Genomic DNA, 24935 nt, shown 5'->3' with positions numbered 1-24935 from the left:
GGTAATATGACTGAGCACTCTCATTATCCATATCATTTTCGAATGTTATTTCAGATTTAGCACAACAAAAACCACAAAGAGTGTCTATGACGCTACCGATTATGTACACACGACAACTGCTACAAATGGAACAGCTGGGCCTGTTCCCACCGCCAACACCTCGAAACAGTCACAAATACAATTTAACGAAATCCATAGTCTTAAGAGGGTACAAACTAAAAACGAAAATGTGGGCACTACCGAATTCGTCGGTGGTGGCACCAATGTTAAGCATCTCCTAGATATTACAGGTATACGCGACCCGAGGACGGGTCGCGTTCTTACCATTGGAGATGCAATTCAAATGCGTATATTAGATGTTCGTACAGGGGAGATGTTGATAGGGGATAAACGCATTTCTCTGGAGGAGGCTGTGAAACAGGGTTTAATCGATGCCAAATTAGCTCATCAATTATTGCAGCCTGGCGCTGCTCGTGATGGTCGAGATGGTCGAGAATTATCTCTTTTGGAGGTCATACAACGAGAAATTACAGAAGCTGAGTCTGGTTATGAGACGGCCGAGAAACGTATTAAGGTAACTGTGGAAGATTCGCCTGATGCTGAAAATCCGAAAAATATTGCCGACGCCATTTCTGCTGGAAATGTTGATACCAAGACTGGTCTCTACCGGGTCAAGTCGGGCAAGACCATAACATTGGCCGAGGCTTATGAACGTGGCTACCTGATCCGCCATGAATCGGTAACAATAAAGTCGAATGCCTTATGCCTGAGTGATGCTATTGCTCATGGTTTGGTGGATACCGCTGGCTGGATTGCTGATCGCAACTCGGGCGATAAATTTAGACTTGATTCGGCGATTGCAAATCAGTTGATTGATCCCAATATTCGTGAAGTTGTGGATGCCAAAAAGGATACGAAAATAACACTAACGGAAGCTTTAAATTCGGGAATATTGAATCCAAAAACCGGTCGCTATTGGAACGAAGTTACAAAGGAAAAGTTGACATTTATCGAGGCCAAAAATAGACAACTCATCGTAAAGCCCTATACCTTGAAAGATATTTGTGATTTGAATCTTTTAGACAAACAATCAAAGATTACAAGTCCCATGCGGCGCGAAAAGTTGAGCATAATGCAGGCCATGGAATCGGGGGTATTAGATGGTAACAACTTGAAATGCGTCACCAAACGCAAGGGTGAATTAGTTACATTGCAAGAAGCTATAGCCGATGGAATTGTTCTACCAGCAGAGTCCAAGTACAGGGATTACATGACTAGTGAGGTTCTCTCAATACCCGAGGCTGTAGAGCGTGGCTTGATCAGTAGTGTCTCACAGAAATCAATATTTGACATTGACGGTTTCAAGGATATGCGTAGCAATGATTTTGTTAGTTTCAATGTTGCCTTATCACGTGGAATTCTGCGTAGGAAGAGTAATGGATTTGCCTTAGAGACAAGTCGTGATACCCATGTGCCTTTAGAAGTAGCTTTGAACGAAGGTCTAATTAGACCGGAAGTCTACGAAATGTTTAATAGAGGCATTGGAGTCCATAACGCCAGTGGCAATGAATTGAGTGTCTTTGATTTATGCTATCACAATTTAATCGATCCAAAGACCGGCTATCTTTTAGACCCCAAAGCCGAAGAAACAGTTCCCCTTGATTTAGCTATTGAACGTAAATTCATAACACCCGAAGGTGCCCTTCTATTGAGTAGCCTCTTAAATATTACCTTAACCACTGAGACTGTGACTAGGACAATTAATCGTTATGTTACAATACGAGCTGGTTCCCAGGAACCTCTCGAAAGTAGTGTAGTTTTAACGTTTACCGAAGCTCTTCGCCAAGGTTTCATAGACGAGGAAAGACAATTATTCAAGGATCCCAAAACGGGTAAAATCTATTCGGTCCAACAAGCTCTAAGCCATGGACTATTGCAACCTGATGCCAATGACACAGTGCCTGAACCAACAAATCGAAAGAAAACCAAATCGACTATAACCATTGTCACCAAACAAATAGTGCCTGAATCTGAGCCAATCAAATTGAATACTCAGAACTTTATAGAGAAATCGGTAGAGATTCCCATAACTGAAGAGGTCATCAAATCGGGCAAAATCAACACAGACTTCATTCAAAGCGAAAAGACGTCCTATGTTGAACAAAACGTCCACGAGAGGCAGATCATAGAATTCCCACCAGGTGGCTGGCCCTTAAAGGATGCAATCGAACAACAACTGTTCAATCCTGACTCTGGAGTTTTCCATATTAAGGGCACCGAAAGAGCAGTTACATTCGAGGAGTGTATCAACAAATACATTATCAATAGTTTGTCTTTGTCGGTTATAGATCCCCGGACAGGTGAAAAGTTATCGATTCGCAATGCTTTCGAAAGAGATATCATTGACTCATATGGCAACTACACAAACAAGAATGATGAAATCGAGACAATGAGGTCAGCGATCAACAATGGTAAAATTATATTGGAGCATGTGCCCTCGACTAAAACTTCTGCCAGAGAACAGTGTATTTTGCGCATCAGTAAGATTAATAATCTACCCGAAATTGTCGAAATTTCAACGCCACTTTTGTCGGGATCTACGCAGAAATTCGTTGAAGTACGCACAGTTCAGAGAGAATTGACATCGCCCGAGCCCTTACAAATCGCCCCCGGTGCTATTTACGATCCGTCCACAGCTTTAGTGATATTCACACACAACGGTCAAACCGAAAACATATTCGATGCTGCCCGCCATGGTCTAATTGATGAAAATCTCATTCGCATATTAGATCCTCAGACGAATGAGGTCATATCGATAAGTGAAGCTCTGGAACGTAAGATTTATGATCCACAAAACGGAACTATTTTAACAAGTGAAGGCTATTCCGTAGATATTTTGACAGCAATACAAAAAGGTCTTATTATAGTGACCGGAGCCCCATTGGTGGCAGCTGAGGGTGCTTTGCGTACCATTCGTTTTGTAACCGATCCACGCACAGGAGAACAAATCCCTGTTGAAGTTGCATACGAACGTGGCATTGTTTCGCGCGATCAGCTGAGGAAAACAAAATCCTTCGAAAGTGATTCAGGCGAGGAAAAGGTGGTAGTTCTTCAGAAAATGCGCAAAATGATTTTGAAGCCAGGCGATGCCTTCAAGAAGGGTATAATTGATGCTACGGCTTGTAACATACTGGAGAATAAAGATAATTTCTTGGATGAGAATAATGAGGTATTAAACATTTCAGAAGCATTGGAGCGGGGACAAATTGATGGCAGCAAGGGTAAAATTGCTGATCCCCAACGTAATCGCTTTTTGAACATCAATGAGGCAGTGAAAGAACGTATCATAGATCCCGAAGAAACAAATCACATTTTGATACCCCTAGCCCAATCTCTTTCGATACCTAAACTTATGGAACAAGGTTTAATCGATACAAAAACCCAAACTATTGTTCACCCTGAAAGTGGTTATGGCTTGAACATTCGCGAAGCCATTGTCTGTGATGTCTTAGACCAATATTCTAAACTAAAGCGACCAATCAAATGCACGCTGGAGGAAGCCATAGAAAAACATATTGTCGATCCCGAGGAATCCACTTTTAATGTGAATGGAAAAATTCTAACCCTCGCTCAGGCCATAAGTGCCGATGTGTTCGACAAAAGCAATGATAATGTTAAACCATTGGTGCCTATAGCACCCGTAGGAATGACTTTCCCAGTAGTGGTGGAAAAGGGACTTTTAAAACCGGAAACAGTTTCCGTAATACATCCTGAAACTAGAAAGGAAATACCCTTAAAGAAAGCTATTGAAGAAGGCTTTATTATGTCTGTTCCTTATCCTCCTCAATCAGATGCCATTGAAGTTCACCATGCAGTACAACACGGCTTAATAAATATTGTGGATCAGACATTCAAACATCCCAATGACAATGGCCAAGCAACAGCAATCCGTCCCGCACTCGAAACTGGGCGGTTGGTTGTCAAGCCAATTAGCGATTTTGTTGTAACACAAAAACCAATAGCACGGACTGAAGTTATGGAAACAATAACGGCAGTGCATACGGTAACCACAAAAACCATTGAATTAGTTCAGGGCTATGTCCTAATTTCCAACAATGAAGTTCAAAATGTACAAACTGGAGAAGTATGTACTCTTGACGAAGCCAAAGCATTAGGTATATTGCGGGAAGAAGAGACCTCAAAAGAATCACGTTCCGTCTCAGGTAATAAGGACAATATTGATGAACTCCTCGAACAAAACAATGACGATCGACAAACACCATCCTCAAATGATACTGTTCCTACGACTATGGATAATAGAAATAAATCGCAAGTTATACAACACGTTACAACAACCATTGAGGGATCCCATCGCACTGCTCAAGATTCCCCTACTGACAGCAAACTATCTTCGACATTGAATAACGTAAAAGAAGCTGCAAAAATAGGAGCCATTGGGATTGTTGCTGCGCCCGTTTTAGCTGGCGGTGCAATTGTAAGTGGTATTAAGCAATTGGTCAAAACGACAACAACAACTACAAAATCTTCAGAGGAAGCTCAACATGATGTTTTACCAATCAAAGAAACATCAACTACAGTTGTATCCATAGAAAGTGGGGATAAATTACCCAAATCAAAAGATCTCCTACCATCTCATGGATCAAATATTGATGATCCCAAATTATCTACCACAGTCACAACTACTGTTACCAAAGATGAAGTTAACATATCGCAAATACCCGAAAATTCATATAAAAAGAACGATGATGCTTTACAACCAAAAGATGCAGTCTCCCATTTGCCAACAAACGATCCGCAAAATATTGATAATCTGGTGAAGGAAACAGAAAACTTCATCACTACAACAACTGCCAATTTCATTAATCAAGAGCAAAATGTGGAATATTATGCACCGGAGGGAATGCAAATTTCAGATACTCCTAAGAATGAACAGAACAAGGGCACTACTACTGCAACCCCTTCGAAAATGGAACCCAACATTAAGACTGAGACGCATGCATCGGTTAGCAATTTACCAGAGTCTGACGACCAAGGCCATAAACAAATTGCATCCAAAGATGGATCACGAGACGATGCCTCCACAGTTGTAATAACAACCGAGACTTCCGTGGCATCCACTGATCCCATCAATGAAATTGTGGAAATATCCGATGGTAAAGTGCAGCCAACATCTGTTAATAAAGCCGGTGAGGTGGAAAGTACTACCATGGACACAACTACTACTACAACGACAACAACAACAGTAACAACTACTAAAATAACAAAAGAATTAACTGCTGCAGATACTATGACTATGGAAGCTATTGATGTCGCCGATAACAAACATCCTGAAAAATATAGTAATGTGACAGACTTCATTCGGCACGAAACCAATGTACTCAGTAGACCAGAGGAATCTGAAATGCCTTCATCCGGTTCGAAATCTGAAATTGCAAATATAACGAAAAGGGATAATGTAAGTGAAATACCGTCACAACTAACTGAACACACAATCAATACATTGGAGATTACGAGGAAAGATACGGATGTTATTGGCAGTGGATCAGTCTTTGAAGCACCTCTTCAACCATTTGAAGAAGCCAAGCCCGATTTAATGTCTATTGATGAAGAAACCACACTCATTGGTGAAACAATAAATGATAAAGTACAGACAAAGCAAGATGAAGGTCAATATATATTAGAACCGATTGAGAGAGTAGATAGCAGTATACAAAGGCCGTTATCAGACGTTAGATCTGAAGCCACTGCATCTGAAGACGATAAAACACCATATTCTCAAGAAAAAATATATGAAGAAATCTCTCCGAAATCTTCTCCATTGACGACAACTCCAGAAAAATCTTTAAATGAAAAAGATGCACAAGAATCTAAAACAACAGATGAGAGTTCAAAATCTACAGAAGATCCTAATTTCACTTTGTCTACGCAAACTAAGGATAAGCCTACAACTGCAACAAGAAGCACTACAGACAAGCCAAGCGATTTAACTCAAACTAAATCCCATCCAAAGGATTCCCACCAGAGTGTTGTTGATTTTATACAAGCGGAAAAGGGAGACCACCAGACACCCTCTGAAACTTCAAGCAATGTTTTGCAAAATGTTAAAGATGCTGCTAAGTTTGGTGCCTTGGCTCTTGTGGGTGCCCCTGTTTTGGCAGGCAAAGCTATCGTCGATGCTCTCAAATCAGATGGGAAACCATCAGATGTCATCTCTTCAACTACCTACAATACAACCGTTACTACTATTAGTTCTACAACAACAAAACCGATTGAAAGTGCAACGATCCCAGAATATACATCGGAAAGTGGAAATCAACAGCGATCATCTCCACCAAAAACTTTGGCTTTGGGCGATGCAATTTCACAAAAACTTATCTCACCCGATGAATGTAAAATTGTCGTAGATGGCGAAGAGCAAGACCAAAGTGTAAGCGAACTCCTCAAAGACGAACAACTAAGTCCCTTAGACGAAGTTCAGGTGCTAGATGATAAGTTGGTAGTTTTGCAACCTTTGACTTATATGATTGATGCTACGGATGATCTAACTCCCGAACACCTAAGCGAGTTAAACATTTATGATCCAGTCAACCAATACTTCATAGATCCATCAAGTGGCATGAAAATTTCATTCCAAACACTAGTGTTTGACATGAATATCTTTAATCCAGAGACAATTCTTGTAAAGAACTTCAGCACCGGACAATATGAAACGTTGACGGATGCCCTGGAAAGGCCACTACTCGACAGACATAATGGTCATATGGTCGACCCTAAGACTGGCAAAAAAATTCCATTTTTCGAGTGTGTTAATCGCAATTGGATTATTCGTGCCAATCCTGAAAAGGAAAAACCGGCAGCTATTGAAAATGTCATTGACCCAGCAACTGGTAAGGTTATATTGGGCGATGGTCGAATTTGCTCCATTGTTGATGCAATCAATAATGGTTTATTGGATATTCAGTCGATATCCGTTCGCGACCCCGTAAGTGGCGAGGTGATTCCGCTGCGTATGGCAATTGAGTTGGGAGTTGTGGATATGCAGGCGGGTACTGTAATCGATATTCAGACATTAAAGGAAATTCCTATGGAAGATGCTTTCAAACTTGGTTTTCTTGTGCCAGGAGCTCGTAAACCCATTTCGTTAGAGGCTGCTGTCCGTAAAGGTCTATACGACCCCGATACAGGCAAACTATACGACTCGGAATCTGACAATCAAGTTGATGTTCAGAAATCCATTGAAATTGGCCTTGTTGACCCAAAGATATCCCTCATCGTGGATTCCAAATCCCAAAAGGCCATTAAACTTGACTGTGCAATTGAAGATGAGCTTGTGGTTACAGAAACTGGAAAAATTAAGGACACCAAAACTAATACATTGGTACCATTTGATATAGGCGTGGAAAAGAAATTGGTAAAAACCGACAGTATAACATGGAGTTTGCCCGAAGTCCTCCAAAGAGAATATTATTCCCCAAAGACTGGCAAAATTTTGAACCCCACCACTGGCGAAGAAATTCTTCTACAGCAAGCCATTGAAATGGGATTTGTTGAGATAGACACATGTTTGGTTAAAGATGATGACAAACATGCTATTGTTTCTGGCAAACAAGCCGCTAAAGTGGGACTCCTTGATACTGTTAGAGGTTGCTTAAATAGTCCCAATATCAAATTGGATGAAGCTTTTGTCAAGGGCTATTTGATTAGCACAAAGAAACCCCTCTCCCTAGTTGACTGTCTATTGCGTGGTCTCTACGACCCAGATACATCTAAATTTACTATTGACGATAAAAACGTCGATCTGAAGACGGCAATCACTTTAAAACTGATCAATGCCGATGAACTTGTTCTACTAGATCCGAAAACCGAGTCGATTATTTCTCTAACAGAAGCTATTTCCAAAGGTTATATCGATCCAGTTAATGGGTATGTCATTAATCCATATACCGGCACTAAATTATCCCTAAATGAGGCACTGGAAAATCGAGTTCTTATACCGCCAAAACGAAAACGCAGTTTGCCTGATGCTGTGTACCGTGGCCTGTATGATCCCAAAACTGGTGAATTTAGCAATACCATAACCCGTGAGAAACTCTCAACTGAACGTGCTATTCGTAGAGGCATTTTAGATCCGGATTCGACCATTGTCAGTGTAGCTGGCGAAGTAATTCCATTTGAAAAAGCTGCTCAGGTTGGCATTGTTGATAGTCATAGGGGCACCGTTAAGGATGATGAGGACAAAGAGATTGATTTCAAGGAAGCCTTCGATCGTGGTGTGCTGCTCGAAGCAAAGAAACCTTTGCGTCTAATCGAGGCGGTCATTAAAAATGTATACGATGAATCTGATGGAAGCTTTATGGATCCGAAAACGGGTCTCAAACTCTCATTTGCCCAAGCCGTTGACTCCAATCTCCTTGACGAAGAGAGTGTTCAGATACGCGACTTTAACACTGGCCTCTACAAACAATTGAATCTAGCCCATGCCACTGAGTCTGGCGTCATCGATGGCAAAAATGCTAAATTGGTCTACAACAATCAAAAGATTACAATAAAACATGCATTTGATGTGGGAATCCTCATGGATACGCAAGCTCCTTTGAGCCTACAACGTGCCCTGCATCAAGGTCTTTTAGATGAGAAAACTGGCAAATTGACAGACGCCAAGACTGGACGCAAAATAACTTTACTCGAGAGCATACGCAGTTTTGTAATAAATCCCCAATTGCCCTGTTACTTCGATGAAATTAACGAGCAAATGCATAATCTCAATGATACCTGCCGTATGGGTATAATCAATAGACGTGAAGGCGTATTCCGCGAACCCGGTAGTAATACATTTGTTTCCCTGAACGAGGCCTTAAGCCTGGGTCTCATTGTTGATATTGAAAATGCCAGCTTTGGCCTGTACGAACTTCTAGCAATGGGTTTCTACGATGTGAACACCCGAAAGGTTATACATCCTGTAACAGGAAGAAAATTAAATCTGAACGAAGCGTGCGTTGAAGATGTAGTTAGTCTTTCATCAAGTTTGATTAAGAATCATAAAACTGGTAAATACATAAGATTGGCCCAGGCCATCAAGGAGCAGGTAATTGACGACACGAATGGTTGTTACAATCTCAGCCCTACAGAACGTATAGATTTGCAAGAAGCACGCGCCCGGGGACTCATAGTTTCCAACCGTAGACTTATGTGCTTAGAAATGGTAATGCGTATGCACCTCTTTAGGCCTGAAACAGGAAGGTTCTGTGATCCTACCACAGGTGAATTTTACGATTTGGCTGAATCAATCCAAAACGGATTTATCGATCCGGCTACAACTATTTTCAAAAATCATATAACAGGCAAGGAGTTGCCACTTAACGAAGCCATTGCCAATGGTGATATAGATGTGACGAAAGGTCGGGTATTTGACCCAAAAACCAAATCAGCCTATAATTACGAGGTTGCTTTAGGCCGTGGTATCTTGGTAACAACAATGAAACCATTGACAGAGCGTTCTGAGGTAATAAACCGTCAGGATAGTGTAGAACTGTTGAGTCAAACACCAATGAGTGTTGTCATTAGTAAGCCTCGTGAAATGTCTCTTGAAGAAGCCATTAAATACAATATTATTGATCCAAAGACGGCTTTGGTACGCGATTTTGATTCGTTTAAATTCGTACCTTTTGAAGTTGCTCAACAGAACGGTATGATCGATATGAGCAAACGAACTATTGTTGATCCAAAGGCATTATACTTTGTATTTGATCCGACGCTTGTGATCTATGTGAGAGAACCCATAACTTTTGAACATGCAGCCGAAATTAAGAGTCTAGATTTAGAAACCGGAATGTTGACGTATCACGAACCAGCAGCTTCCCAACCAGATCAGACGACAGAAAATGATGATACAAAAGCTAAACCCTTGGAACCGTTGGTGTACACTCTAAAGGATGCTACAACCTTGGGTATAATTGATCCAGATTCCGCTTTTGTCAAAGATTTAGCCAAGTCGAAACTGGTTCGTTTACCCGAAGCCTTCCGCAAAGGTCTAATGGATGCAAATAAGGCGAATGTATTGAATACGAAAACATCCAAATTGTTCTCACTAAACGAAGCCTACGAAAATGGACTGATAGTTACACCCAAACGTTCCTTTGGTTTGCTCGAAGGTATATCCTTCAATCTTTACAATCCCACCAATGGTTGTTTCGTCGATCCCTTCCAAATGAATCCAGATATTATAAAACGTAAAAAGTTCACCCTCGCCGAAGCCATAACGGCTGGTCTAATCGATCCCACATCAACGGTAGTAAGAAATCCATCAACCGGAGAAATTCTACCACTAACAGCGGCCATACAAACAGGCCTAATAGATGCCCATGAGGGGCGTATCTACGATGAGGTCGACAGTAAAAACAACATGGATCTTGTGAAGGCAGCCGAGAAAGGTCTTCTTTTAGCCGCTGAACAAAGGGTAAGTTTTACGTATGGAACATCGAGGCAAATGATATTATTTCATTCCTTGCCATCCAACAATGCTGCAATGATTGTTCACCATGCTCAAAACAATGCTTGTTTTACTCTCCTATCTATCTGTTGCTCTTTATTTATCTACACATAAATTCGTATATATATTATCTATTTTATACATATATGGCAAAGCTATTATCCATTTATTTCTCATTTTTCATTTTCCCCCTTAAGCGAAGTTTAATTTCGGCAATACTAGTAATTCTTATAATTTTGGCATGTATAGTTTATTTCTCTCTTGATGTTCATATGCTTGCATATCAGCAAAATTTTGATGTTTTTCTTATGATTGGTTTTTCAGCAGCAAAAAAAAAATATCCAAAATGCAAGTATTGCGATTATTTATTGTTTTTTTTTTTCAAAATTAAAAATTCAAAATTTTTTTATTTTACTCTAATTTTCACCCATAACTCCTATTAGCTCCGTTTACTATAGTCCCAACCAAAACAGAGCATGGTGTTTCTGGTCTTTTTTAAAGAATTTATGTTTTTTCTATATTTCTCTTCCAACAACGAAGATGTTGCCAAAATCACATAATTCCAAATCAATCAATCACCCATCATCGTACATGGTACATGAATCACATGCATCATCAGATCCTATATACTTCACACAATACGATCACATAAATCCATTACGCCTACTTGGATGCTGCGAGTATCACACATTTTCCAACATAAATGTCGTCGGCAAGAGAACATTATTGGAACATTGCATATTTTTATATATAGTTTTTGTTTCTACATATATTTACAATATTCTCTAAATATATACACATTTTGTTATGGTTCCACATTCATTTTGTTTACTTAAGGAGATTTTTCCACTTTTTCCTATAGACTAGAGGCCAGGTACTAGTCCTTCCTTTCCGTATCCATATTAAATCATACCTTCTTTATTGGTATTTAGCTTGGTATATCCAGTCTATCTGTGTCAATTCTTAGTAGAGTATTCTAAATTATAGTCTGTCAAAACAAAAAAGACTGGTCAACATCCTGTTAGTTTGCCCATTAAAAATTCCTCAAGCATTTTCCCTTATTTATGTCTAAGGATGTTGGAAGAAAGTTTTCCAACGTATTTCCCATTCCAAAATAGAAAGGGCATGTCGTATGATACTCCAGCCCCTCTCTCTATTGTGAAAATAAGTATTCTACTTTTAATTTTATCTCTATTTCCATTTGGAGAATGGTAATTCTGTTTTTAGTTTAAGTTTATCCATGTAACTCTTTATTATTGCTATCATTATGATTTTCCAATTTTTATTATTTCATTCATATCGATTTTCTACTTTTTCAGATTTTTTTTCCAGTTTAAAGATTCAAAACAAAACACAATCTTATTTTGATTATATTAAAATGCCAATTAACTCTAACTTAAATGAGCTATTCTAACCTAACAAATTGTAATATTATTTGACTACATTCCCCCCATTTATATATAGATGTAGTCTCTGTATATGTAGTAATGGTAGTTTGGTGTATTAACCAACAACAAAAACGTAGTTAGAAGTAGTGTAATCCATAGTAGTATTAACTTAAAACTTAATAGTATAGTCTGTCTTAGTATATTGTTGTTACTTCGTTAAATGTTTTATGTTTTGCTTTTTTACTTTGGCGTTTTATATGCTTTTGCTATGGTCAATGGCCAGGTATATGCTTTGTATATAGCTTCCTGGGCATATGCTTTATTTAATTCAAAACAAAATAAACAAAAAAGAGAAGCAACAAATTCAGAACATACGTACATAAATATATATATATTTTGTGTTTATGATTTACCAAACAGACAAATTTTTACAATACTTTGCATTTTTAGAATTGGGCTAATTTCCTCTATGAATTATACCTGCAATATCTATATCCAATTTATTTAAAATTTGAGAAATTTAGCCCACTTTAGGGAATATGCGAATTGCGAATATTTCTTGGTGACTAATATTTTTTCTATTACTTCTCTCTCTCCATATATCTTTCCTTTGCTTTTGCATTGGTAAATCACTTTCATTTTCATTTCTGGACCCTATTGTCACCAATCATAGCAAGCGGTATTCGAGAAGTTCAATATGTGTGAAGAGAATGTGAATGAGTTGCTCAAATGGGTGTACAGTGTCGAGCACAAAATTGCCACTGTTGGTGGGCCTAGGGAAAAGATTGATGAACTGCGCAACCAAATTAATGCACTTAAGGTAAGGATTTCTTGGTAACTGACTATCAACGGCTGTTGTTAATTCCATTATTTCTTCAACAGCAAATCAAGGATGAAATCGAGGCCCAACAACGACCAGTGGCTACTTGCTTGGAACAAGTCCGTCAAATTGTTTTGACTGGTGGTGATGTATTATCCGCTCCCGAAGTTACTACATTGGAGAATGCAGGACGCGAACTACGCTCTCGTGTTGATCGGGTTAATGATCGTACTGTTCGTCTTTTACGTCGCCTTGAAGCTGGACGTGATGAACTCACAAAATTACGAGGAGAACTTGATATTTTCTCTGACTGGTTGCAATCAGCCCGACGTACATTGGAAGATAAGGAACGTGCGCTATCCGATATAACACGTCTTTCCTCTCAAGGTGAATCTGTTCGAGAATTTGTTAGCGATGTTATAGGCCATCAAGCCGATCTCCGTTTCATAACTATGGCTGCTCAGAAATTCGTGGATGAAAGCAAAGAATTCTTGGCAATTCTCAATGAATTTAGAACATCTTTGCCTGAACGATTGCCCCATGTTGAACCACTTGCTAGCTCTGAAAGTCCCATACGTCAAGAAGTCTCTTTGGTATCTGCCCAATACAAAGATCTTATGAATCGCGTCAATGCCCTCCAGGATCGTATATCTGGCCTAGGTGGTCGTCAACGTGAGTATCAAGAAGCTTTAGATAAGGCCAACGAATGGTTGCGTAGTGCTCAACCCCGTGTATCGCGAGTAATTGCTGAACCTATTGCCGGCGATCCAAAATCGGTACAAGAACAAATGAACGAAGCCAAGGCGTTACACAATGAACTCCTCTCTAATGGTCGTCTTGTTGATAACGCTCAACAAGCCTTGGATAGTTTACTGTATTCATTGGGCGGTCAATTGAGCCCAATGGAAATAAATCAATTAGAAATCCCCGTCGCCGATCTCAAGGACAAATATCAAAAAATACTTGATTCATTGGGTGAGCACTGCAAAACTTTGGACAAGACTCTAGTCCAATCTCAAGGAGTGCAGGAAGCTCTTGATAATCTGGGCAATTGGGTTAATCAGGCCGAGGACAAATTCAAGTTGCAATTAAGACCGGCATCGCTTATTAAGGAGCGTCTACAAGAACAGATTAGAGAACACAAGTCCTTGTTGGCCGATATGCAATCTCATCAAGCCAGTATAGACAGCGTACAGTCATCTGCTAAGCATTTGATGAGTACAGCTTCGAACGCTCGCATCGCCAAGAAAGTTGAAACCAATCTCAACGATGTCACCACTAAATTTGATAAACTTTACGACAAAGTTGTTAAACGTGGTGAATTCCTTGATGATGTTTATAATCGTCTAGTCAAATACATGGACGAAATCAGTGGAATTGAGCAAGAAGTCGTCTCCTTGCAAGATGCTCTTGATAACCGTGACACCAATTTATTGTCATCGGAAGATCTTGCTCGACGCATGCAGGAGCTGTCAAATCATAAGGAATCTCTAACGCCAAGCTATGAAGATTGTATCAGAAATGGCAAGGATCTCATTAGCATACGCGATGTGACAGACACCAGTGCTTTGAGGGACCGTATAAAGGCTCTTGAATCACAATGGCGTAACGTCAATGTCAGTTTGGATGAGAAAGCAAAACTTTCGAAACAAAAAGCCGAACACCAAGTGGCTTACGAAAGTCTCAAGGATCAAGTGTTATCTTGGTTGGCCAGTACGGAAACACGTATCAGCGGTTTGGCGCCTGTGGCGATTGACTTGGATAAGATACGTCAACAAAACGATGAATTGAAGCCAATATATAAGGACTATCGTGATTATGCCTCAACTATTGACAAAATTAACGACATTGGCGCTCAATATGACGCACTAATTAGACCTGAAAGTCCTGGTCGCAAGCGTTCAACATTCAGTCCCATTAAACGCGTCAGTCCCTTACGTCGCATGTCCGGGGATGCTAGAAGCCCTAGTCCTACTAAGGGAGGTATTCTGTCGCCACTATCGACTGGTTCCAGTGGATTTGGTAGCCGCAGATCCTCTCAGGATGGCTTCCAACTTTCCGAAATGTCTCCAGTTCAACAACAACTAAGCGAAATCAATAACCGCTACAGCCTGATTGGGGTACGAATAAACGATCGTCAAAACGAACTCGACAATATGAGTGAGGAAGTGCGTAAACAGTTTGAAAATCTCAAAAATCTTGCCACATTCTTGGAGCGAATTCAGCGTCAATTGCCAAAAGAATCTGTTTCGAACAAAGATGATTCTGATCGCTGCATTAAACAAGCTCGCAAAATTCTTGAAGATATGTATGAGAAGCAAAGTCTTTTGGATACCACAAAAACTCAAATCAAGGATATATTGCGTCGCAAATCGGACGTTCCTGGAGCTGAGCAATTGCGCGTTGAAAATGATAACATAGTGGAAAAATGGAAGCAATTGAGTGACATATGTAAGAGTCGCATCAACTTCTCAGAAAAACTTCGAGACTTCCTAGATACCCACAACAATTTGAAAAATTGGCTAGACAGCAAAGACCGCATGTTGACTGTCCTGGGTCCAATCTCATCTGACCCCCGCATGGTCCAGAGCCAAGTGCAACAAGTACAGGTACTACGTGAAGAATTCCGCACACAACAGCCACAGCTGAAACACTTCCAAGAAATTGGTCATGATGTACTGGACCATTTAGAAGCTAATACTCCTGACGCTAATGCAGTCGATAAAAAATTGCAAGACATCAATAAGAAATGGGAGGATTTGGTTGGCCGTTTGGATGAGCGTGCGAATAGTTTGGGTGGCGCTGCTGATAGCAGCAAAGAGTTTGATGCAGCCGTCAACAGACTTCGCGAAGCTTTACAACAAATCAGCGACAATTTGGATAGCTTACCATCAGATGGCGATCATCAAGAGAATTTGAGAAAAATTGAAAACCTTGAACGACAACTGGAAGGCCAACGACCTTTACTCGCCGACGCCGAACAATCTGCCGCCGCATTGTGCAACATTTTGGGAGATCCTGCATCTAGATCTGATGTAAATTCACGTGTTGCTGCCCTTGAGAAGCAATATCAAGCGTTGCAAAAGAAACTCGACACCAAGAAAGCAGAAACCGAAGCAACCCTCCGAGATGGTCGCCATTTTGCAGAAAACTGCTCAAAAACCCTGGGTTGGCTTTCAGCCGAACTATCCAACTTGGCCGAACGCCTTTTGGTGTCAGCCCATAAGCCCACATTGCAACATCAAATTGACACTCATGAGCCCATCTACCGTGAGGTGATGGCGCGCGAGCACGAAATCATTATGTTGATAAACAAAGGTAAAGATCTTTCTGACCGCCAACAAGATCGCACTGTCAAACGTGATTTAGAGCGCATTCAACAGCAATGGGAAAAACTTCGTCGAGAGGCGGTTGACCGCCATACACGCCTTCAAACATGTATGGAACACTGCAAAAAGTATGCTACAACATCAGAAGTTTTCTTGGCTTGGTTAAGAACTGCTGAAGATAAGTTGACAGATTTAACTCCAGGTGTTCTATCGAAATCCAAGCTAGACACTCGCTTGCGAGACCTGCAAACATTCCGTAGCGAAGTGTGGAAACATTCTGGAGAATATGAGAATACAAAGGGGTTGGGCGAAACTTTCTTAACCAGTTGTGACGTTGACAAGGAACCAATCAAGGGAGAACTACAAGATATACGTGAACGGTGGGAACGTTTGAATAACGATCTTATTGCCCGAGCTCACGAAATTGAGAATTGTTCTCGCCGTTTGGGTGATTTCAATGATGAACTTCGTAATTTGGACCATGCAGTGGGTAGATGTGAAGATCGTTTGGCTGCCCATGATGCTTTGGGAGGCGCTGCTAAAGATCCCAAACTTTTGGATCGTGTTAAGGCCATACGTGAAGAATTGACCAATTTGCAGAAGCCTTTGCAGACTCTGAAGGGAATGGCCAAGGATATTTGTGCTGAAGCTCGCGCTGCAGGTGGAGACGCCGATCATCTCACTGATGACGTTGATGGCATATCCGACCGTATTGGCGAATTGCAGAGTAGACTGGATGATCGTTTGGGTGAACTCCAGTCGGCAGCAACAGCCGTTACTCAATTCAACGAACAGATAAAGAACTTGAGCATTGATTTGAACTCAATTGAAAGCGAAGTGGAAAAACTCTCGCCGCCAGCTAGAGAAATTAAACGAGTCCAAGGGCAAATTGACGACACCTTTAAATTGCAAACTAAGCTTGAACGCATTGTCGAGCGTATTGAAGATGGCGAACGTGCTGCCGATGCTTTAGTTGATGCTGGATTTTCTCCAGACACGGCTCAAACACGAGAACAAATTTCTACCCTTCGTAAGACTCTTGCACGCTTAGATAATCGTGTACGCGACCATAGTCAAAATTTGGAGGACACTTTACGTTTACTGCAACAATTCTATGATATGGAATCGCAAACTATGGATGACATTCAAGATATTAGCGAAGAATTCCGTCGCATGAAACCTGTTGGATCTGAACTTGAACAAATCCGACGTCAACAAGAAGACTTCCGCAGTTTCCGCGAAAACAAGATCGAACCATTGGCTCAAAACATAGAAAAAGTTAATGTGGCCGGACGCGATCTAGTCAGATCTGCTGCAAGCGGCGTTTCCACAACTCAAATTGAAAAGGACCTTGAGAAATTGAATGACCGCTGGAATGACTTAAAGGAACGCATGAACGAACGTGATAGGCGTTTGGATGTTGCGCTACTACAATCAGGTAAATTCCAGGAAGCATTGGCCGGACTTTCCAAATGGTTATCTGACACTGAGGAAATGGTTGCTAACCAAAAGGCTCCTAGCTCCGATTACAAGGTGGTGAAAGCTCAATTGCAAGAACAGAAATTCTTGAAAAGAATGTTGTTGGATCGTCAACATTCGATGTCATCCCTATCGTCTTTAGGCAAGGAAGTTGCGGCCCATTGTGAACCATCTGAGAGAACGGCGATTGAAAAACAACTCCATGATTTGATGAAACGTTTTGATGCCTTAACAGATGGAGCTGAACAGCGAGAACAAGATCTTGAAGAAGCCATGGAGGTTGCGAAACGTTTCCATGATAAAATCACGCCTCTGGAATTGTGGCTGGACAACACCGAGCGTGCCGTTAAGGGCATGGAGCTCATTCCCACAGACGAAGAGAAAATTCAACAACGTATTCGTGACCATGGCCGCTTACATGACGAAATTTTGGGTAAAAAACCCGACTTCTCCGACTTGGCAGATGTAGCCGGACAATTAATGCATTTGGTTAGCGACGAAGAGGCTGTCAATTTGGGCGAAAAAGTTCGCACGATTACAGATCGATATACAGGCTTAGTAGATGCCAGCGATAACATTGGTGCATTATTGGCAGATTCTCGCCAGGGACTCAGACATCTGGTGTTGACATATCAGGAATTGGTGGCATGGATGGAGCGTATGGAAAACGAACTAAAACGATTCCGTTCGGTGCCTGTTTATGCCGAAAAACTCTTGGAGCAAATGGATATTTTAATTGAGTTGAACGAAAATATTGCCAACAATGCTCCAAATGTTGAATCAACTGTTGAATCTGGTGCAGAATTAATGAAACACATCTCTAATGATGAAGCCATTCAGCTGAAAGATAAATTGGATTCATTGCAACGTCGATATGGAGAACTTACAAACCGTGGTGGTGACTTACTGAAGAGCGCAGAAAACGCGTTGCCATTAGTTAAGCAATTCCATGAGGCGCACAACCGTTTAATTGAATGGATGCAAGTGGCGGAAGCTGCACTTAATACAAGTGAACCTCGCCAATCTGACGTCTTGCGATTGGAAACAGAACTCGCGGAAATGCGACCAACTTTGGATTGTGTTAATCTAGTAGGACCAAAACTGTGCCAATTGTCGCCCGGCGAAGGTGCTTCTACTATTGAAACCATTGTTACAAGAGATAACCGCAGGTTCGATGCTATCGTTGAACAAATCCAACGCAAGGCAGAACGTTTGCACCTAAGTAACCAACGGGCAAAGGAGGTCACTAGTGACATCGACGAGTTGCTTGAATGGTTCCGGGAAATGGATGCCAATTTACGTGAAGCCGATCCCCCGGCAATTGAGCCCAAATTGGTTCGTGCACAATTACAAGAACATCGTTCTATCAATGACGACATATCAAGCCAAAAGGGCCGTGTACGAGATGTCACGGCTGCATCAAAAAAAGTTTTGCGCGAATCTCCCCAAAGTGAAAATACCACCACTTTACGAGAAAAACTTGACGATCTTAAAGAAATCGTTGATACTGTTGCCCAATTATGCAGTGAGCGTTTGGGAGTTCTTGAACAAGCTCTTCCGCTTTCCGAACATTTTGCTGACTCACATGCTGGTCTTACCACCTGGTTGGATGATATGGAACAACAAATCTCACGACTTAGCATGCCAGCACTTCGGCCCGACCAAATTACCCAACAGCAGGACAAGAACGAACGACTCTTGCAGTCGATTGTTGAACACAAACCTCTGCTTGATAAATTGAACAAGACGGGTGAAGCTTTGGGCGCTCTAGTTGCTGAAGATGATAGTGCTCGTATCAATGAAATTCTTGATTCTGATAATGCTCGCTATGCAGCTTTACGTCTAGAATTGCGCGAACGTCAACAAGCTCTAGACAATGCTCTCCAAGAATCGAGCCAATTTTCCGACAAACTTGAGGGCATGTTACGTGCCTTGGCAAACACAGTAGACCAAGTTAACCAATTGGATCCTTTGTCCGCCCTTCCGCAAAAGATCCGTGAGCAAATTGATGATAATGATGCCATCATGGAAGATTTGGATAAACGCTCTGATGCCTTCAGTGCAGTACAAAGAGCAGCCAGCGATGTTATCGCCAAAGCAGGCAATAAACAAGATCCCGCTGTACGAGATATTAAGAGCAAACTGGAAAAATTGAACAACTTGTGGAATGATGTCCAAAAAGCAACAAAGAAGCGTGGTAGCTCACTTGATGATATACTAAATGTTGCTGAACCATTCTGGAATCAGCTGCAAAGTGTTATGAAGACATTAAAGGACCTTGAAGAGACTCTCTCTTCACAGGAACCTCCAGCTGCCCAACCACAAGAAATTCAGAAACAACAAGTCGCTTTGCAAGAAATTCGCCATGAAATCGATCAAACGAAGCCCGAAGTTGAGCAAGTAAGACGCCACGGCAGCAATCTAATGCACCTTTGTGGCGAACCCGATAAGCCCGAAGTGAAGAAGCACATCGAGGACTTAGATCATGCTTGGGATAATATCACCGCATTGTATGCCAAACGTGAAGAGAATCTCATTGACGCAATGGAAAAGGCCATGGAATTCCATGAAACACTACAAAATCTCTTGAAATTCTTATCTAAGGCTGAAGAAAAATTCTCGCACTTGGGCCCAGTTGGCTCGGACATTGATGCGGTAAAGAAACAAATCGAACAGTTGAAGGCATTCAAGGATGAAGTAGATCCACATATGGTGGAAGTAGAGGCATTAAATAGGTAAGATTGCATCAAACTTAAACTTTTTTTTTTAATCTGAACTATTATATTAATACAACAATATATATTTATCTTGATTCCTGATATAAAACCGTTATTCTGAAACACGTATGAATTCCGAATTGGCAGAGGTTTAGAAAGGCAAGGCATATGTTTAGTGCTTGATTTTCTATGTTGGGTTGTTTCAATTGCATGGTACTCTTTTGCGAATAAAAAAACTTTCGCCATATATAAAAATGCTTTTTTATATGTGGAGTTTATCCTGTAGCCGAGCTATGTCAATATTGATAAATGGTCCATCGGTCGATAAGATTACAATGGCAAATGCACCATCTATTGAGTTTTTTTTTTTTTGCCTTTAAGGCAAACCAAAAAATATAAAAACACTGCGCTTTATGTATTCGCTTCCCTTGTTGTGTTTGCATGTCTTAGTGGTGTTTTATTTGTGAATTTATATCGAAAGAATACTAATACAGTTTTTTTCCAATATTTGCAGACAAGCTGTTGAATTAACGGAAAGAACTTCTCCAGAACAAGCTGCTTCGATTCGTGAGCCTTTGGCAGGCGTTAATCGCCGATGGGAATCATTATTACGAGGCATGGTTGAACGTCAAAAACAACTGGAACATGCTCTTTTGCATTTGGGCCAATTCCAACATGCACTCAATGAACTCTTGGTATGGATTAATAAAACCGATGGAACTTTGGATCAATTGAAACCTGTAAGTATTGACTTTTTCCAGTGAGAGTGTGTGTGTTGCAAATGTATCCAACTGTTTTTTTTTTTTTTTTTTTTGTAAACAGATTCCCGGAGATCCACAATTACTGGAAGTTGAATTAGCCAAACTAAAGGTTTTGGCAAACGATATTCAAGCACATCAGAACTCAGTGGATACACTGAATGATGCAGGTCGTCAATTGATCGAATCTGAAAAGGGCTCCGTTGAAGCTTCAACCACTCAGGAGAAATTACGCAAGCTCAACCAAGAATGGAAGATGCTTTTACAAAAGGCATCCGACAGACAACACGAATTGGAAGAATCTTTGCGCGAAGCTAACGGCTACATTGCCGAGGTTCAAGATATTCTGGGTTGGTTGGGAGATGTTGATGCTATAATAGGAGCTAGTAAGCCAGTAGGTGGTTTACCTGAAACCGCCACTGAACAGCTTGAACGCTTCATGGAAGTCTACAATGAATTGGAAGAAAATCGAGCAAAGGTGGAGACGATTCAAGCACAAGGCCAAGAATACATTAAACGCCAAAATCAAATGAAGGTATCGTCAACCAATTTAACGCATACCTTGCGTACCTTGAAGCAAAGATGGGATGCTGTAGTTTCCAGAGCATCTGATAAGAAGATCAAATTGGAAATAGCTTTGAAGGAAGCAACCGAATTTCATGATACCCTACAAGCATTTGTTGAATGGTTGAATCAAGCTGAGAAACAGTTAGCCAACTGTCAACCAGTCTCCAGAGTTCTAGAAACTATTCAGGTCCAAATGGAGGAACACAAAATTCTTCAAAAGGATGTGAGCACACATCGGGAGGCTATGCTATTGCTCGACAAGAAGGGTACTCATCTGAAATACTTCAGTCAAAAACAGGATGTCATTTTGATCAAGAATCTATTGGTGTCAGTGCAACACCGATGGGAACGCATTGTCAGCAAGGCTGCGGAACGTACTCGTGCTCTCGATCATGGATACAAAGAAGCGCGCGAATTCAACGATGCTTGGAACAATATGATGCAGTATTTGCAAGAAACTGAAACTGTGCTTGACCAAATTATCGAAGAAGCCACCTCTTCCAAGGACCCACAAAAGATCAAGAAATGTATTGCCAGACTAAAAGACACCCATCGACAATTGACAGGAAAACAATCGTTGTATGACTCTACCATGCGCAATGGCAAAAATCTGATGGAACGTGCTCCAAAATCTGACGAGGCTGTTCTGGGCAAAATGCTGTGTGAACTCAAAGATCAATGGACCCGTGTTTTGTCAAAGAGCATTGAACGCCAACGCAAATTGGAGGAGGCCCTACTTCTATCGGGACAATTCTCCGATGCTCTTGGTGAGCTTTTGGAATGGTTGAAAAAGGCGAAACAACGCCTCAATGAGGACGGTCCAGTTCACGGAGATGTGGAAACAGTCAACGGTCTATGTGAACATCACAAACATATCGAACAAGACTTGCAAAAACGTGCTGCACAAATGCAGGGTGTTCTTAAAACAGGCCGTGATTTAGAGCGATCCGGAAACAATCCAGATGTAGGTCGCCAATTAGATGAATTGCAAACCGTATGGGATGAAGTTCAAAAGGCCACAGCCAAACGTGGCGAACGCTTACAATTTGCCCTTAAGGATGCACAGAAATTGAATGGTAGCATACAAGCTCTGTTCGATTGGTTGGATCATGCCGAACACAAATTACGTTATGCTAAGAATGCTCCAGACGACGAAAAGATTTCTCGAGAAATGATGGATATGCATATGGAATTTATGAGGGATCTACGTACCCGAGAAACACAAAAACATGAGACATTCGAATTTGCCGAAGAAATTATTGGAAAAGCATATCCCGATGCCATACCTATTATTAAAAACTGGTTGAGTATTATCGAAGAACGCTGGGAAGAAGTCAAGCAGTGGGCAATCAATCGTGAGGCTAAACTGGAACAACACTTGCAATCTCTTAAAGATTTAGATGAGACCATCGAAGAACTCCTTGCCTGGCTTAGCGGCTTGGAAGCAACTCTTCTGAGTAACTATATAATTCCAAATATTAGTTAAAAAGTTTATACCAACAATGTTTTCTTGTAGATTTGGAACGTGAATCGTTGCCGGACGAAATACCTCCTTTGGAGAAATTAATTGAAGATCACAAGGAATTCATGGAAAATACGGCTAGACGTCAAACCGAAGTCGATCGTGCTTGTAAACCAAAACAATTACCTCCAGGTGCTCGCAAAATGTCAAGAACTGCCAAAACCCCTGTGTAAGTATACAATGCGATGTATAGCTAAAAGCCAACGAAAAGGCAGATGCTATGACCCTTCTTCCCTATGTTCTGGTATATTTTTGTTTCATTTTTATTATTTTTATTTCTTCTTTTTTTTTAATTTTATTTTTTTTTATTATATATATATTATGTTCGTTTCCCTTTCAAATCTTCACATTTCAAACAAAAGTCGTGGCTCAAGTCATGATATACGTGAACAATCACCCGATGGTACTTTAAGACGACAAAGGTTCGTTCTATTATTTCAACTACACAACCAACAATAAACACTCACAGCGCTTAATTCAAATAATCGTTCTTTCTTTTAATTCAAATTATGTCCATGTCATTAAAAACATTAATTCATAACAGCATTTAGCATGAAACCATATCGTTCGGAGATTGATCCTTCCAACTTCCCATAAAAATAAAAAGGTCAAAATTCTAACGCAAATTTGGTCAACTAATATACATTTGAAATTACATTTCGTTAGTATATCAATTCCCAAAGAGTTTATTAAGTACAGATACAATAATATTCATAACCAAAACAGTAGTAGTAAAGTCTAATATTTTGAAATTTTTCTGACAATTGTTTTTTTTTTTTTCAATCATTTACAATCCATATTTGCTACTTCATTCTAATTAGTTTTAATGATATCGAAACATTAAGACAATTCCATTGTATTGCTTAACCCATTTGCTTTACTTTTTGTGAAAAGTCTTCAATTTTTTGTTTTCTTACTTACACAATTTTTTATATTTTTTTACACAGCTTCAAAGGATCCCGCGATCAAGGTCTTAATAACCGTAAATCAAGGTAGGTTAATATAATATATTAAAAATCTTAGATTTGCATGTTTTGTAGTAACGTCGTAGCTTAAGTACAAAATTTTTTTAAACAAGATTATTAATGCACTTAAAATGATTTTAACCTTTTTGAAATTATTCTGTATAATAGATATTTTCTAATTAGAATAAATACACAGATGTACAATATATAGAATGCCAAGCTGATGGATATATAAGACATAGCTCTAATTTATTATTATTTTTTTTTTTAAGTTTTCATGTGAAACATACAAATAATCTTATAATACAGTAGTAAAAAAATTAGATTGAAACACACAAAATGTAAAAAGGGGAAAAGTTAAGTTAAAGCCGAAAAGTAGGTTACATTTTATTGGCGGGTAGCAATATGGAAGAAATATATACGGCTAGACAGTAAAAGTCAATACTGCTCGGGTATAAGGGAAATTCTTCTGTTAATTAAATTCTTCTGTTAAGTTAAATTTTATTGACGGGTAGCAATATGGAAGAAGTGTTATACGGCTAGACATTAAAAGTCAATACTGCTCGGGTATAAGGAAAATTCTTCTGTTCTTCCGATATGTAAATTACAAATTATTGGGCTCTTTTCACGATCGAACAATGAAAGTTTTTAAATTCTAACAATGAGATAAATAACATAAGATAATTTTACATTTAGTAGCACAGAGTAAAAATAAAATTAAAAATTATTATTAAATTAAAAGGTATTGAAAAAGTTAAAATTGTTTTATGCTAATTTTGTAATTTAGGTTAGGTGGCACCCCGATGTATCAGGCTCACTTAGACTATTCAGTGCATTGTGATACCACAATGGTGAACTTAATGTATTTTTTTTCGCAATG

The 24935-nt window shown here is 40.1% G+C and overlaps 1 protein-coding gene across 26 annotated transcripts in view; it reads left to right on the top strand.

Annotated features, from left to right (window-relative positions):
• shot (dystonin-like protein short stop) overlaps positions 1–24935 on the top strand; it is a 272625-nt gene that overhangs the window by 233908 nt on the left and 13782 nt on the right. For 14 of the 26 annotated variants that reach the window (XR_012722870.1, XM_075310682.1, XM_075310679.1 and 11 more), the window contains 8 exons: positions 55–10477; positions 12572–12718; positions 12781–20261; positions 20758–20983; positions 21066–23025; positions 23085–23259; positions 23453–23512; positions 24038–24082. Coding sequence is in view for 25 of the 26 variants with exons in the window: in XM_075310682.1 (XP_075166797.1) it covers positions 55–10477; positions 12572–12718; positions 12781–20261; positions 20758–20983; positions 21066–23025; positions 23085–23259; positions 23453–23512; positions 24038–24082 (20517 nt within the window). In the remaining variant the exon portion in view is untranslated. The remainder of the gene's footprint in view (positions 1–54; positions 10478–12571; positions 12719–12780; positions 20262–20757; positions 20984–21065; positions 23026–23084; positions 23260–23452; positions 23513–24037; positions 24083–24935) is intronic. The other 12 variants (XM_075310688.1, XM_075310693.1, XM_075310692.1 and 9 more) reach the window with 4 other exon arrangements.

Source organism: Haematobia irritans, chromosome 5 (assembly GCF_050003625.1).
Source record: "Haematobia irritans isolate KBUSLIRL chromosome 5, ASM5000362v1, whole genome shotgun sequence".
In the NCBI taxonomy this organism is placed as follows: Eukaryota; Metazoa; Arthropoda; class Insecta; order Diptera; family Muscidae; genus Haematobia; species Haematobia irritans.
The sequence above is the reverse complement of the archived record's forward strand: the minus strand, read 5'-3'. Positions and strand labels throughout refer to the sequence as shown.